Raw genomic sequence first — 14,600 nt, forward strand, 5'->3', positions numbered from 1 at the left:
TTTGTTAAAGATGATGCTAGGCATATTTAACTTTCTCTTTGTTTGTCTGCTCTCAGGTCTTGGTCTTCCCATTTTGGCCAACTACTACGATTTCAAATTCTTTTTTCAAAGATACTCTTGTGCTCATTTCCTCGCATGATGCTCAGCTTTCAAATCTATTGGCATCTTGTGACCCATCCAACTTGCAAGTTCTTGTGTCTTCGGTCTCCTTGCCTGGGGTTTCGACTATTACATTTTTCTGACCACACTTCCAATGTATGCTTCTATCAAAGAATCTCATCATGCATAGTGCAGTCTCCCTAGGATTCTCCTAGCCCTTTCAAATCGGATATTGTTGTTCATCCTTCATGCCCCTACGCTGACTATATCCATGTCAAAAGTTTTCAATTCCTTACTCACAATTTGCAAGCCCCTATGCTATCGAATCACTTTTCTCGAGGCTGCATTGATATGTTTATTGGTCTCACTCTTTGAATGGGTGAGCTTTCCAAAGAATTTCACCATTCTCTGTGTGCAGTCAATCAGAATTTGTTTTAGGAAACGTGGATTTGAGTGGATATGATGTACACATGCGTGCATCTCCTTGATTCTCTCATGAGCAAGGCTCGTATGCCTCTCTTTTTTTGCCTCTTCCTTAGGCCTCTAGTTGCTTTCAAGCAGACACACCATCTCAATATTTAAAACTGATCTTTTGCTTCCATTTTGGGCCTCATTGTGTATCTCAGCAAATTTGTGACTCGCTTTGCATTGTCGACATCCTTTGGTGTTTCATGCAAATGTGAAGATGAGTCACTAGATCAGCAATGCCATCGACTCTTCCATTATGTGGATGAGACAATTTGGGAAGCAATATCTCTTATCCTCAAGCACAACACTAGTGAAGATGATTCTCATATCCACGATGGTCATTTTTTTTAGTTCTTCTTCTCCCCATTGTTCCAAGCAGTCCCATTTCCAAATTGGGTATGCATGGTGTGTAGTAAATTGGTGTTTGGTCAATATTGGCCAAATGTAGCTCAAGCTTTGGGTGGGATTGATACTGATCTGATCTCGAGCTCTTTAGGTGAAGTTTTTTATCTTTCTAGGGAGGGCAAAGAAGAAAAAATGATGGAGGCATGGAACCTCTTCAAATCTAGTGTAACCTATGATGACTATGCACCCATGAATATTTTCTATTCAAACAACAAGGATCTCTTTGAGGAAGCTCACAAGTGAAAGATTTTGGATTTCTTCTCAGACCTTGCCACAATTGTGGCCAAGTTTAATTAAGGACCTTCTTTGTTGAAGCCTCTCTCCATTGTTTTGGTTTGTCTTAGATCTAATACTCAGCACATTGTTTTTGTCATGTGCCTTCAATCCATACAGCTGGTATTGGTTTTTGTCAATCCTATCTATCTTTGAGTTTAAATCCAAAGGTGTTTGAGGAATATTACCCTGTCTAGTTAACTATTGTTGCCTCAATGGTTGAGCCTTGCTCCCATATTTTGTGCAACTACTTTATCTATGCATCCATATCTTATATTATCCTATTATTTTATGCTCTATGTGTTTTATCCCAAAACAAAACAATTAAACTAGAAGGTACAATTAAAGATTTAGTCATCATACTTGACTCGTGGGAATACCCCATAGACTTTGTGGTCTTGCAACCTAAGGCCAACTTGGGAGGATACCCATTAATCTTAGGATGACCATGGTTGACCATAATAGATGCCTTTATTAGATGTAGGTCTGACAATATGATCACTTCCAATGGAAATGTAATAAAGAAATTGATCCTTTATCCTCCTACACAACCTCATGTGTGGCCAAACTTGGAATATGATGACCAATACTCTATCTAGACGCTAGTGACCATTGAAATAAATCGCATTTTAGATATTCAAGATGATGAAATTATTGCCAATATTATATAAAACTCTAATGGGATTTACCCACAGCAAGACCAATTCTTATCATGTTTGAATTGTCTATTGCATAATTTGTTACAAATGTCTGCCTTAGAGTCTTCTAATATATTCCATGAACTATTCTCACGCAATTGCAACCTTAATGTATCTAGACTAGAATATTGCTTCTTTCCTAACCACAACAACACCAATGAAAGTATCACTTGGCAAGATACTTAATGTCAACAATGAGTTGACAACATCCCAACAGTCTGAACTATTGAAAATGCTACAAGCTCACACAACCACATTTTCTTGGAAATATCATGACATGAAGGGCATAGATCATAACCTTTGTATGCATAAGATATACATTAATGAAGGATGCAAACCAATGAGACAACCCCAATGTAGAATGAATCCAATTGTTAGGGATATAATGAAAATTGAGCTACAAAAACTATTAGATAAAAGATTCATATATCCAATATCAAACAGTCAATGGATGTCTCCATTACTCATAATACCCAAGAAAAGAGGCAATGGAGAGTGTATCTTGACTACAGAGAGCTAAATGAAGTCACTGGGAAGGATCATTTCCCTCTCCCTTTCATTAATCAAGTGTTGTAGATTCATTGGCAACGAAAGGATGTTTTTCTACCTTGGATGGATTTAGTGATTACAAAAAAATCAAGATAGTTGTTGAAGACTAGGAAAAAACAACCTTCACATGTCCATGACGTACCTATACATATTTAGTTCTACCATTCCTATTATGTAATTCTCCTACAACATTCCAAAGGGTTGTTCTGAGCATATTTTTATATTTTGCCCATGATTCTATGAAAATATACATGGATGATTTCACCACCTATATGGATTCTTATGACGAAGCATTAGCAAATATTAGTAGGATTGGACTAGGAACATATCCAACTTCGCCTACCACATTTGGTCTAGGATTTACAAGTAGACCTCTAGGCTGACTCTAGGAGTAATATCCCATCTTGGGAATTGTATGTAATAGCCTTGTAATTGATATCCAAAAGGTATAGATGGGATAGAAAAGATAGAAGAGATAGGAGATATAGAAACTGGGATCTGGAACATGTAACGTATTTTGGAGATCAAAGATATAATGTAATGATGTTGTTGTCGGTCCGATTGTATGCGTTGTGTTTATGCTTTGTGATTTGTTAAGGTAGAAATGATTTATTGTTTTGATTTACTTCCACATCTATTGATTTCCTTTGCCGTGTCCTTTGGCATATAGAGACTATAACAAGATATATTAGGGGTACAGATCTCCAGACTTTAGTTTCTCTATTCCTCTTGCTAACATTGGTTCCATTGTCGGGACCCTAGAGTGAACAATGAGGAAATTTTCAGCAAAAAAACAAGGCAGAATGGCTGAAAATTGATATGCGATAGACCCTAAAGGTCACCTCTATCAAAGTGGGGTGGGCAAATAGGGGATGGTGAATGGAATGGGGGTGAGATCCGAAAGGAATCTTAAAAATACAAGACCTCTCAAGTTCTGGAAGCTGAAAAGACATATATATGATGAGATGAGGAAGACTAGAACAAAATACTATGAAAACATGAAAGAATGAGGGCAAAAGAGAGACCAAATAATTGATTGCAAAAGAAATGGGCATGAATACTGTAGATGAATATATAGGCTTTGAGAATTAATGCTCAAGGCATTGATAGAAAAATGTCACAATCTCACCCTGCGGAGGGATTTTATGGCGATGGTGATTGTTTTTCTTCTCGAGCAGCCCTTTGCTTCTTCATCCATCTAAGTCAAAGATCATGCAGAGTGTCCATTTGTCACCCCTACACGAATTCTCTACAAATATTTATCGGCCCCATTCAAAAGATGTGCATGCATGCCACATGGTGTCCCTGCACGGTTTGAGCAGAGGCTTTTCCTTTTGAAGACACTCACAGCGGAGAGTGACACATGTCAGCCCCACAAGGTTTTGAGAGGAACAAAGAAACGGGACTTTAGAAAATCCCCCACCAGTGCGCCATGGAAAGGCAGTATTCATTAGATATATATGAATCACGCAACATTCTTTTATCCTATAACAACAATTTGAACTTTTATACATGATGGAGAGTTCTGCGGTCCCCTCCCAATGTGAAAATTTATATATTCCCAGCAAAATAGATAATGGGATTTTCAGAACAAAGACACTATCTAAGTAAAAGAACAATCACCCCAATTTTCAATTCTAGATATGTCATCAATATTGATACAATGTCCCTAACCAAGATCTATGAAATTGAGAACTCCATGATAACATAAATCGTAAATATACACTATGATTATCAATAAAGTTTTGCTCTTAGGAAATTTGAATGCACTCCCAGAATAAAACTCTCATAATTTACAACTTTTCATCCAGGCGAAGGGCCTGAAACATGCAAAAGAATAAGGCAATTATGTCTTCATAACATTATTGGCCACAGGTGAAAATAATTTCTAAAAACATCTCACTCAACATGTTCTTGAGCATTCAAATTCTAGACCAATACAAGTATTTCTATTTAGTGGTACCAAGGAGTTATGTTCACGTAATGTGACTTCTATTTGTGAAGAATCTATTCTCATATCACCATATCCTATAACATTTTCATTGCAATTAATGTCCACATGATTATGATCATTGGTCACTATCAAGCAACCATATATGCCCTCCTTAGGTGGCTGATTTAGCACAGATGACCTGCAGGCAAGCAACGTATTTTTTGTAACAGCACAATTGGCTGTTGTTAACATTAGCCGATGCTTTCTACCAAGAAGTTCTTCTACACGCTTGATATTGCCACCGGCTAGAGCTTTACGAATGAGAGTCGAAGATACCTGCCCTTTCTCTCTAGTATCTGTTCCCATATTTCCTTGCTCTGAAATTGATCCGTCAAACTTATCCATGACAGGGTCAACAATGTAAGCTTTGAGGCCAAATTCTCCACACAACTGGACTAAATCTGATGCATCCCCTGAAGCTTTGTACCCAAATCTGTAATTTGAACCTGCAAATAACCAGGTTCAACCACTTACTATCATAACACTCTCAAAATTAGTTATCAATCTATGTATGTCCTAGTGTAGCATGGACTAAAGTGCAATTTTCGGAACTTCCTCCAAACAGTGCCTTAAACTAAGATTCAAATGTAAGTATAGATAATAATATTACTTGCCAATAGCCTAAATTTAAGGTAAAACTTACCTGCTACAACTCCTGTCACTCCTAATTCCTTTGAGAGACTCTCCACAAATTGACGGGGGCTCAAAGAACGAACTTGAGCGAATTGGACATGGTATTCATGTGGTACCATACCACCACACAAAGGTGCCCACAGTGAAAGTGCTCGCTTTCGATCACATTTAGCAACCACAGGTAGCCTGCATTTATAAGAAATGATAAGTTTATCTCATAAAATTTGAAATTCAACTAGAAAGCTGAAATAAACAAAACAAAACACAATACAAAAAGATGGCACACAGTTTTGGTCAGAACAAATACAAAATGAGAAAATTTAGAACCATGGCTGGGAGAAAATAAGAAGTTTCTTTGTAGACACGATTTTTCAAATGTTTAGTATGCTTTTGAAATAAACTGTGTGAGCTGGAGTTTGAATTTCTCTTGGCATCCTTTGTTAGCCTCCCTTTGTAATAGTCGTTTCCACCCTTCTTGAACCTTGCCTTTTCCCATTGGCTTCTCAGCTCCATTCATTTCCTGTTTTGTCTTTTCCTCCCTTGTCATCATCCTTTTCTAACCTCCCCCAGCTTTTTTTTCATCTGCAATCTCCTTTATTTCTCTTCCTCACATTGCTCATCAATTTGATCCAAAAAGTTTATGCAAAAAGGCTCACACAGTTTATTCTAAAAGCATACTAAACAATTTTCTTGCTATTCAGACAACGTCACAATTGCTATATTGTATATCTCTGATAAGTGTGACAAGCCTGGTCAGAAGAAAAGTAGAAGATAACATGAAGGACTTGATAGAAATTTGAATGCATTTCTTGACTATCAAAATAAAAACCGCATACACACTCATCAACAAATAGGCAGCTTATATAACATTCTTCAATTTTGAATGCATTTCTTGACTATCAAAATAAAAACCGCATACACACTCACCAACAAATAGGCAGATTATATAACATTCTTCAATTGTTATGAATTCATGACTGCAATTTATTGACTTAAGATGGGGCTGTCCTGGAGTAGAAATGGTAGTTTTGGCCCCCCGTGGATGAGTTTCAGGAAGACTCTATAGTATGCCACAGAAAGAAATGGTACTCCCCACTCTCATAGGTTCTTTATAAGGGCATCTTTGCATTGTGAGGTAGAAAAGCATTTCCACGGACTTCTTTTTTCAAACCAAGGTCTGAGAGGGAAAACTCCGGCTTCCAACAGTCTTTGTGGAACAAGGTGCTCTGGGCCAAATGCTATTCCATCAGGCAAGGGAAGGGATTGGGCCATCCTCTATCTCATTCTATGGTTTCTCGCATGGCAGTAGTGGATTCTACTCCTGTGGTTCCTGTTTTCTCATCTTGGCAGAACAGATGCTCTCATATATATATATATATATGCACACACACAGACATGCGCACACATATTTTTACATTTTATCTTTTCCTTGTTGTTTGGAGTCCTTCTTTTTCTTTTTATTATTCTTTTATTTATTTTTATTCTTATTTTGGTTTTATTTGCCTCTTTTTAATTTTTTATTTTTTTTATTTTATTTTTATTCTCTTTCTTGGGTCTTTCTATTATTACTCCCTTCTTTGTTTTTTGCTTCCTCTTTCATTTTTTGGTTTCTTGTTTTCCTAGGTGTCTTTTCTTGCATTATTTTTTGTTTTCCTTTATTTTTATCCTGGACCACCTTGTCAACCGTGCCACTCCCTCCCTCCTTTGTGCTATCTCTTTATATCTTCTATTGATCCGCAGCAGTCCATCTTTCTTATTCTTGAGCATTCTCTCATCCTAATGATGGATCAGAGCGTGATCCGAAACATTGATGCAAAAAATCAGAGTCAAAACCAGAAGCAAGAACATTAGCTATCATGGATTGTGGAAAATAATTCGTTTTAAATGCTATTCCGTTAGCCAAGGAGAGGTCTTGGGCCCTTCATCTCCTTCTATGATTTCTTCCATGCTAGCTGTGGGTTCCACTCTTGTGGCTTATGTTTCCTCGTCTTCTTTAGATAATATTTAAAGCTTAAAGGATACGACATTAATAGGGTTTTATAAAGAATGGTGATTGTCTATGCCATCTATCCAAGAATGGATCAAGGCTACATGGAAACCTACTCTGGGACTTTTCTTCCTTCCCAAAGATTTTTTTGTGGCACAGTTCCCCTCTATGATCGAATGCAAAGATGTCCTGGCCACAGTGCCATCCAAGATTTAAGAGTGGAATCTTTCTTTTCAAAAATGGACCCCCGGTTTCTTCCTTTCCCTTTGCCCCTTTGGAAACTAGATATGCCTTTATAGTCTCCCACTAGAGATTTGGAGCCTGGACTGTCTTGAAGCGATTAGATGCAATCTAGGAGAACTGATAGAAGTAGATTAACACACATTGGAGGACAAACGTACTGTTTATACCTATCTTAAAATAGCAAAACAAGTATTGCTCTCTATATCTGTAAGTTCTTTTGCTCATGTAATGTCCCCACTTTGAAATACAATTTAATGATAAATAATAATAATAATATTAAAATTAAAATATAAAAGAAATGATTAAATTTTAATTAAGTTAATGAATGGTCCAAGACATGAAATGAAAAGTTGCGACTCCCTCAAACATGAGATATAAAAGGGAGAAGAGAACCTCATTTGAGGAGGATAATTTGGGAATCACAAGTGAAGAACTGATTTAAATAAAAAGTGCAGATCTGATTATGAAAGGTTGTGTCTCTTGCCAAAAGGGCATCTTTAATGAAGAGGTGTGACCTCTCCCTCACATTGAGAGATATAAAGGAAAGGAATTAAAAGCATCCAGTGACATGACCATAGATCAGATCAGATCAGAAATGTTATTAAGTTACAGAAATCGGCAGCCTCCTAGTAGTGGATATTACCGCATCACGTGAAAAATAGATAATAAGATTGATTGTGTGGGATTGTTTATCATAGTATAATATCACCACAATAACATCCATCGTACAAAAAGAAGATAATGGAGATAGAAGTAACATGGTCAAACAATCATCACACTCATCCACCAATTATTATCAATTTGAGAGGAAGCTTTATCAGTTCAATCATCAAAGGATGATTATAACATACAGTAAGAAATTCGTAGAGCAATATAATAGTGACAACTTTGGATATCCTAATTAGTAATTCCAGATCCAATTGTGCAAGGTTATTATCAATGCTCCAAAGGGTAATAATAATTGCCAAGAAATTCATATTGCTGACCAAGGAATAAGCGATTAAAGCATTAAGCAATCCATATCAATATTACCATAAGAGGAAATCCAATTATATGATCTGTTAGTCAAACAAACATAGCATCGGTTCATATTAATTATGACTAAGACATTACAATGGACGGCAATTATCTAAAGAGGTGTGATATCATTAATGATTATTTAAGACAATTTTCTATGTTAACAAACAATGGTCATTGAAGGACAAGACACGACCCTTCAAGAAATAGCTATTCCAAAAGGATACGATCTAAGGAGATAAAGGCATAAAAGGAGTATCCAACATCAAGTCAGAGGCATTGTGGAATTGTTTTTTTTATTTGCATCTACATCAAGTATTGGATCAATTGGCTTTGGAACTTCTAATAGGTACTAGTGCTCGTTTTCCCCCACCACCTTAGTGTTGCGGGGTCACCTGCGCTTGCTTGCCTCCATATCCGGCTCCTTATTAAATGGGATGGGGATGAAATGGGTGTCGATCTAGCTCTTAAACTAGCTTTCTAACTGTTGCATTAACTCGAGCGAGCCTTCAACATAGCATACCTTCCACATTGAGAACCCACAATAGATTCTTTTTATTGAGATCGATACCCCCGAGAACCCGTGAATGTAACTACTCCCCCATCGCCATCTCATCTAGCTTCCCTTTGCTCAGTTTCACTTGCATCCCTCCTTGTTTCGACTCTTGGTACATTATCGAGCCCCATACGAGCCCCATACGTGCTGGGAATTGTCACACCCATCACCAAAGGCATAGGGAGCAAGGGTAACATGGGAAAGACGAGGCATCTCAGGAGAAGGAAAGGCGGCTAGAGAGGTGGCAGGGGCAAAGGTAGTAGATCCAATTGCCTAGGACGTGACACAATCCACCTATTGTGCCTTACCTCATTCTTATCGAGATCTCCCTATTATCTCCATAGATAGGTCATGATTAGTTATAGTATTTGGACCCTCACCCTCCGCTCCGCAATCACTTTCATAAACTTATTTGCCCAAATATTATTAACTGCAAGGATTTATAAAAGTGCCTCTATGCGTCTTTCGACTTTACATACCTCGCTCTGGGCTCCCGACCCAATTTGAAAAAAGATATTGAGGTACGCTGACAGTACGCACTGAAGTTAGAGCTCATCAGCCAGCGATGAGACTATCTGCATACTCCTTAACGGCATTGAGAAATGCACAAATAGTGTCCGAGCATCCGCTATCTTTCCGTTTCTTCTGCCTATTCGTATATTGGTTTGGCAGAATTCGCAGGGAGTCATTTGACAAGTCTCTAGCTACTCCCTCCCGGAAGAGACTCCTGTGGCTCCTTACGTGGCAGCAGCCGAATCCCACCTATCTATTTCAGTAACAGATCCGATCATTCAAAGTGCTAATCCTTAATATAAGTAATAGAAAGGCTCGAGTGATAAGGCATGCAGTTGATTGATCCGAAGCCGCACCAACGAGTTTCGTTCCTTCCTCGGAATAACACATGGCCAGAGGAGAAGTAAAGACATCAGTGGGAACCATGGGTTGGGGGGCAAGCTTGCATCATATACGAAATAACAACCGTTGATTGCTCCCAATACTGGTCGACCAAGTCCCCTACTTCTCGGGAGAATTGTCAAGGTGTTGTACTGCCCATTGAAATAAAGACTGTCAGAGAAATGAGACCAATAGCTTCAAAAGCATATAATTGATTGCCAATTCTCCGAAGGAGAGCCACGGGTGGACATAACGTTGGGCCATCAGCAGCTCCAGAAGTGGGTTGATACCTAGGCTTTAGGTCGAATGACTCCTTTCCTTCGAGTTAAAGCTTTCCAAGCAAGCATTCTTCCCTTTCTGCCTTTCCCACCACCCTTTCCTATTGCTTCCCACATGAACACCCCTACTATTCGCCAGGCAATTCCGTAGGGTCACAACATTACCACCCACCCATCCCCACAGCAATCATATGATCTAGACTTTTTGGGAAGTTTGTTTGCCCTACAGGGGTGGGTGGGAGGATATAAAAGTTAGTTTGGAAGTTTTAAAACAGTCGTATCACATATGGGCTAATATCCAATGTGTTCGGTTCCGGGCTTCGAGAAAGCCCCCGCCTACTAGGTCGCCAATAGGGCGAGAAAGCCCGAACCCGAATGTGTTACCGTGTTGGGTTACGAGAACACGCTATCTATCTATATACAACACAATTTGTATTGTTACGAGCGGTCTCCAACGTCGGTGAGCGGATATGCGGCCAATCCAACCTCCTAAAGTCAGTTGAGTGCCCGGCCCACCAATCATGTTACGTCTCTAGTACTCGACCTTCCAACCAGACCATATGAGCCTTACGTAGGTTCGGTTAGAAGAGCATCATGTGACATTAATAAAGAGATTTGGATAGAGAGAGCCAATAACTATAGTTGATTACCGGTCGACGGAATAATTCAAAATTCACAATGTTTGTTTTAAAAAAAAAACTAGCTATTGTCTATCTAATTTCCCCATATCCAAACCCACCAATAGTAGTGAGAGAGGCACCACCGCCCGCTATGGATGAATCACCCGAACTTGCTTTCATTAGCATGTTGATTAATGGCAGTGGGAGGGACTATAGTTGAGAGAAGATTCAACGGCTGGCAGCTACCTTAGAATAGTAGGGGCCTGCATGCACATCCGGATCTGAGGAACGGAATAGAGATAAAAGTTGCGTGCGGTCACCGTGACTTCGAATCAGAATGTAATCACCTTGCAGAATAATGAAAACTATAGTTTTTAATTTATCAGTGAATTCCCATAGAATTGTAGGGTAGATAAATACGCCTGCTAGATTGACGCTAGAATACGCTAGAATAACCGCCTATATGTTCTCATTAGTTATACTGCAGGAATCACAAGTTCAACCATCAGACCCAACCAACCCCTACTATTCTATGGGCATTTTGATGAAGGGGCAGAAGCATGCATCACACGTTTTCTATCAATTCAGAAGCTAGAAACATCAGACGGGGCCCGCCCACACATGTTTCTTTAGGCCAGTTGTTTACTTTTAACCAGCGCATAAGCATGGACCAGAACTAGTACCCATTGATGATGCAAGTGATTCAAACCCCATTGAACAGCCCCCTATAGTTTCTTTAGGCGGGTTCACTACCCCTTAAAATAGTAGGGGTTCTAGCAATTGCATTTGAACCCATTGAAGCAGCATCCGAGCGAGCATCCGGGCCCCTACTATTCTATGGGCGAGTGTTAATTCTATATTCTCTTCTAATCACGGATTGAGTTGTTTCATATCCAGATTTTGTGTCAGTTGACCCAGACCCACCCCCCCTTTTTCTATAGTTGTAGAGGCGCAGGCCACAGAGCCTATTTAATCATTTCAATATCCAGCTAAAAAACTAGAACTAGTTCTCAACTATCTAGAATATTGTCTTTCCATATTTTAGATCGGATGAGAGGACAACTATAGATAGCCCCTCGTTAGACTAACTACTTTAGGATGGATGGATGGAATAGAATAAACAAGGATGGATGGTAGCTCGAGATCTCAAACGAGCCTAGAATTTCAGCCCACCCGGCCCCCCAACTTTCTATTTCAGGGAGGTATATTATTTGTAGGGGCCCCTCAATAGCACCCTACCATTTGATAGGTGTAGAGAATCTAGCTCTGCCCTCGTCACTGGAGAATCCGCAATTCGATCTGGGGATAAGATAGTAGGGCACCCAGCACTAGATGTGGAACAAATTCTTTGACTCGATCAATCGGTTATGATAGAATTTCCCCCCCACCCGGGTAAACTCGATCTCTAACCGGATATGGATCAACTTGCCCAAATAAACTATAGGCAACGGGTGGAACAACGACTGCTTATGGAGGAGAAGGGGGAACAATACCTGTATCATAAATAATCCATCCCCATCCATCCCTACACCTAGACTGGTTTCTCTGTGCACAATCAAGAACACCCTTCATGTTGCCTACCTACTTTTCATTACCCGAGGGGGAGGGAGATAAACACCTAAACCCACCTAATCTTCCTCCTGAGGGCATACATAATAGATAGCGCGCACCTTCCTTACTTGCCCACCTCGCCGCACCCATCTGTCTTTAAGTAGTTAGTTATCCCCGCCCAAATGGAATAACTTTATGTGGTCAATTGCCATGACAGAAAATTGTTGTCTGTATGTAGAGGGAGGGAATGAAGGCCTACTTTCGGTTCGGGAAGAATATGAATCTATCTCCTCGACCGGCACATTGCTTTCCATGGACTGATTTATTAATCGCTTGTCCCGCTACTTGCTAATGTTGTTTGCTGCGCTATGCCGGCCCGCCTTCTACCTTTAATTATCTATCAATTCCATTCTATTCTCAAACGAAAGGATTGGATGGAAGGGCATGAAGAGCGGGAGGGGAAACGGAGGAAGGGATTCTCAACTGGAGGTAAAGCGGCAGTAGGCTTCTCATTTCCATTTTATATGTCGTACTAGAGAAAGACTCCAGCGGAGCTAGCCGGGAGAATAAAAGCCTCCCTAGAATTTGTTCGAAGGGATAAAGGGGAAAAGCCTTGAAAAAGGATGAAACACTTTATTTGGTTGGGTGGGTGCTTGGTGAACGAATGAAATGGTTGGATAACAAACCGGTTGGGGGAAAAGCAAAACGGCCTGCCGAGAAACGATGGAATGTAGGGAGAAATCCAGCTAGTGGTTCTGCTTTCCCTACTGCTTTTCCCTGCTATATATAGAATATAAAACCAAACCAAAGCTCATCTCAAGGCTACAACTGGTCTTCACTGAATTCACTGACTAAACCACATCGAGACCTCCGGAACCGCCAATCTATCTCTCTCTCTATAGGAGAATGCTTGCTCGTTGGGTTTGGCAGCGATTTCCTTTTGCCATATTATGCAGGACTCCTTCCCTTTCCCCAGACCTGGGACCTCTGGACCTGCTTGCTCTCAGTCAAATAGATGCTCCCAAGGCCTCTGACCCGTGTTCTCAGCCTTACCAATTTATTGGATTTAGCTTTCTGCAAATTGGAATATACTACCTAGATCAACCAGCGAGCCAGCAGATCATTTGGCTACGAAGTGCTCGATTGATCGTACTTACTGAACGGCAAAAAATTGACCATACCATACAACGAATAGGAAAGGTCAAGTGAGGGGAAGGAGGATGAGTGATTCGTACAATTATATACGCAATATCTACATGGTCTCCAGTTGCTCGTCGCTCAATCTGGCTTCATTCATCCTTTGTTCGTTGAGTCGAGTTCAAGCTATGTAATTGACTGACTAATGCTACTATTTGATTCACAAACGAACTAAGATACGACCGGAACTGCAATATGGTTGGTGAATCAGTTTGTTGGACGCCCGCCCGGGGAGAATATTTCACTACTCAATATCCTGTCCGTAGGTGTCCTACCCTCTCTATTATTCGTTTTGTGGGTGTCCCTATATTCATGATGCTAATGATCGTTGAATTCGAATAGTTGATTAGTCACAACAGAGAAACGGGACTCGCACGGACTCGCCTGAACTCGGCGAGTCCCTAACTCGGACTCGGACTCATCCGAGTCTGGCGAGTTAACTCGCCAAACTCGGCGAGTCCCAAGCCCCAAACTCGGCCGGCGTCAAGCTAAAGTAAAGAGAAAAAAAAATTAGTTTGCAATGCTTTTTCAATTCCTTTTTTTTTTGTTATTATCTCCTATCCCTAAAAGTGACCTTCATTTCATTCACTTGCAAAAATAGGAGTAAAGTGAGTTGGGAAGAAAAACAAGGGTGCATAGAAGAAAAACCAGCAAGGAGGAAGCTCAAGTTTTCTTCAATTTGTCACATTGGAGCTGCATTGTGTTTGGATTTGGTGCATCAAGAGTTGGATAGGAAGAGTTTGCAGCTCATTTCAAGCTTGTTGTAAGAGGTAAGATTGTTTTTTTGAAGATTATTTTGTTTCTTGTATGCAAAAATTCCATTTTCTATTCATTTATTTTGAAAGTTTTACATTTTCTTTCAAAATCTTTTGTATGTTTGTATGTAGCATGTAGTATGTAGTTGTAGTGTTGTACTATGTAAGGTTTGTAAATTTCATTTTTTTAAAGTAGGGTTTGACAAACCCTATTTTAGTTTTTTTGAATGTATGTATTAATTTTATTTTGTATTTGTAATGTTTTATTGCAGCAAACTTCACTTTATTATTTGCCTCAACTTCAAGTTTCACAAAACTATCCTAAAATGTCTACTTCAACTTCTAGACCCCCCATTAGAAAGGACCCTGCTTGGAAATATCATG

At 39.6% G+C, this 14,600-nt stretch overlaps 1 protein-coding gene across 6 annotated transcripts in view; it reads right to left on the reverse strand.

Moving 5' to 3' along the window:
* Positions 1-4,188: 4,188 nt before the first annotated feature.
* LOC131031277 (FAD synthetase, chloroplastic) overlaps positions 4,189-14,600 on the reverse strand; it is a 90,139-nt gene continuing 79,727 nt past the window's right edge. For all 6 annotated transcript variants that reach the window (XM_057962353.1, XM_057962354.2, XM_057962355.2 and 3 more), the window contains 2 exons: positions 5,129-5,304; positions 4,189-4,931 (listed from right to left, as the gene is read on the reverse strand). In XM_057962353.1, the coding sequence (XP_057818336.1) occupies positions 4,396-4,931; positions 5,129-5,304 (712 nt within the window). In that variant the 3' untranslated portion in view covers positions 4,189-4,395. The remainder of the gene's footprint in view (positions 4,932-5,128; positions 5,305-14,600) is intronic.

The sequence above is a fragment of the Cryptomeria japonica genome, chromosome 8 (assembly GCF_030272615.1).
Source record: "Cryptomeria japonica chromosome 8, Sugi_1.0, whole genome shotgun sequence".
Taxonomy (NCBI): Eukaryota; Viridiplantae; Streptophyta; class Pinopsida; order Cupressales; family Cupressaceae; genus Cryptomeria; species Cryptomeria japonica.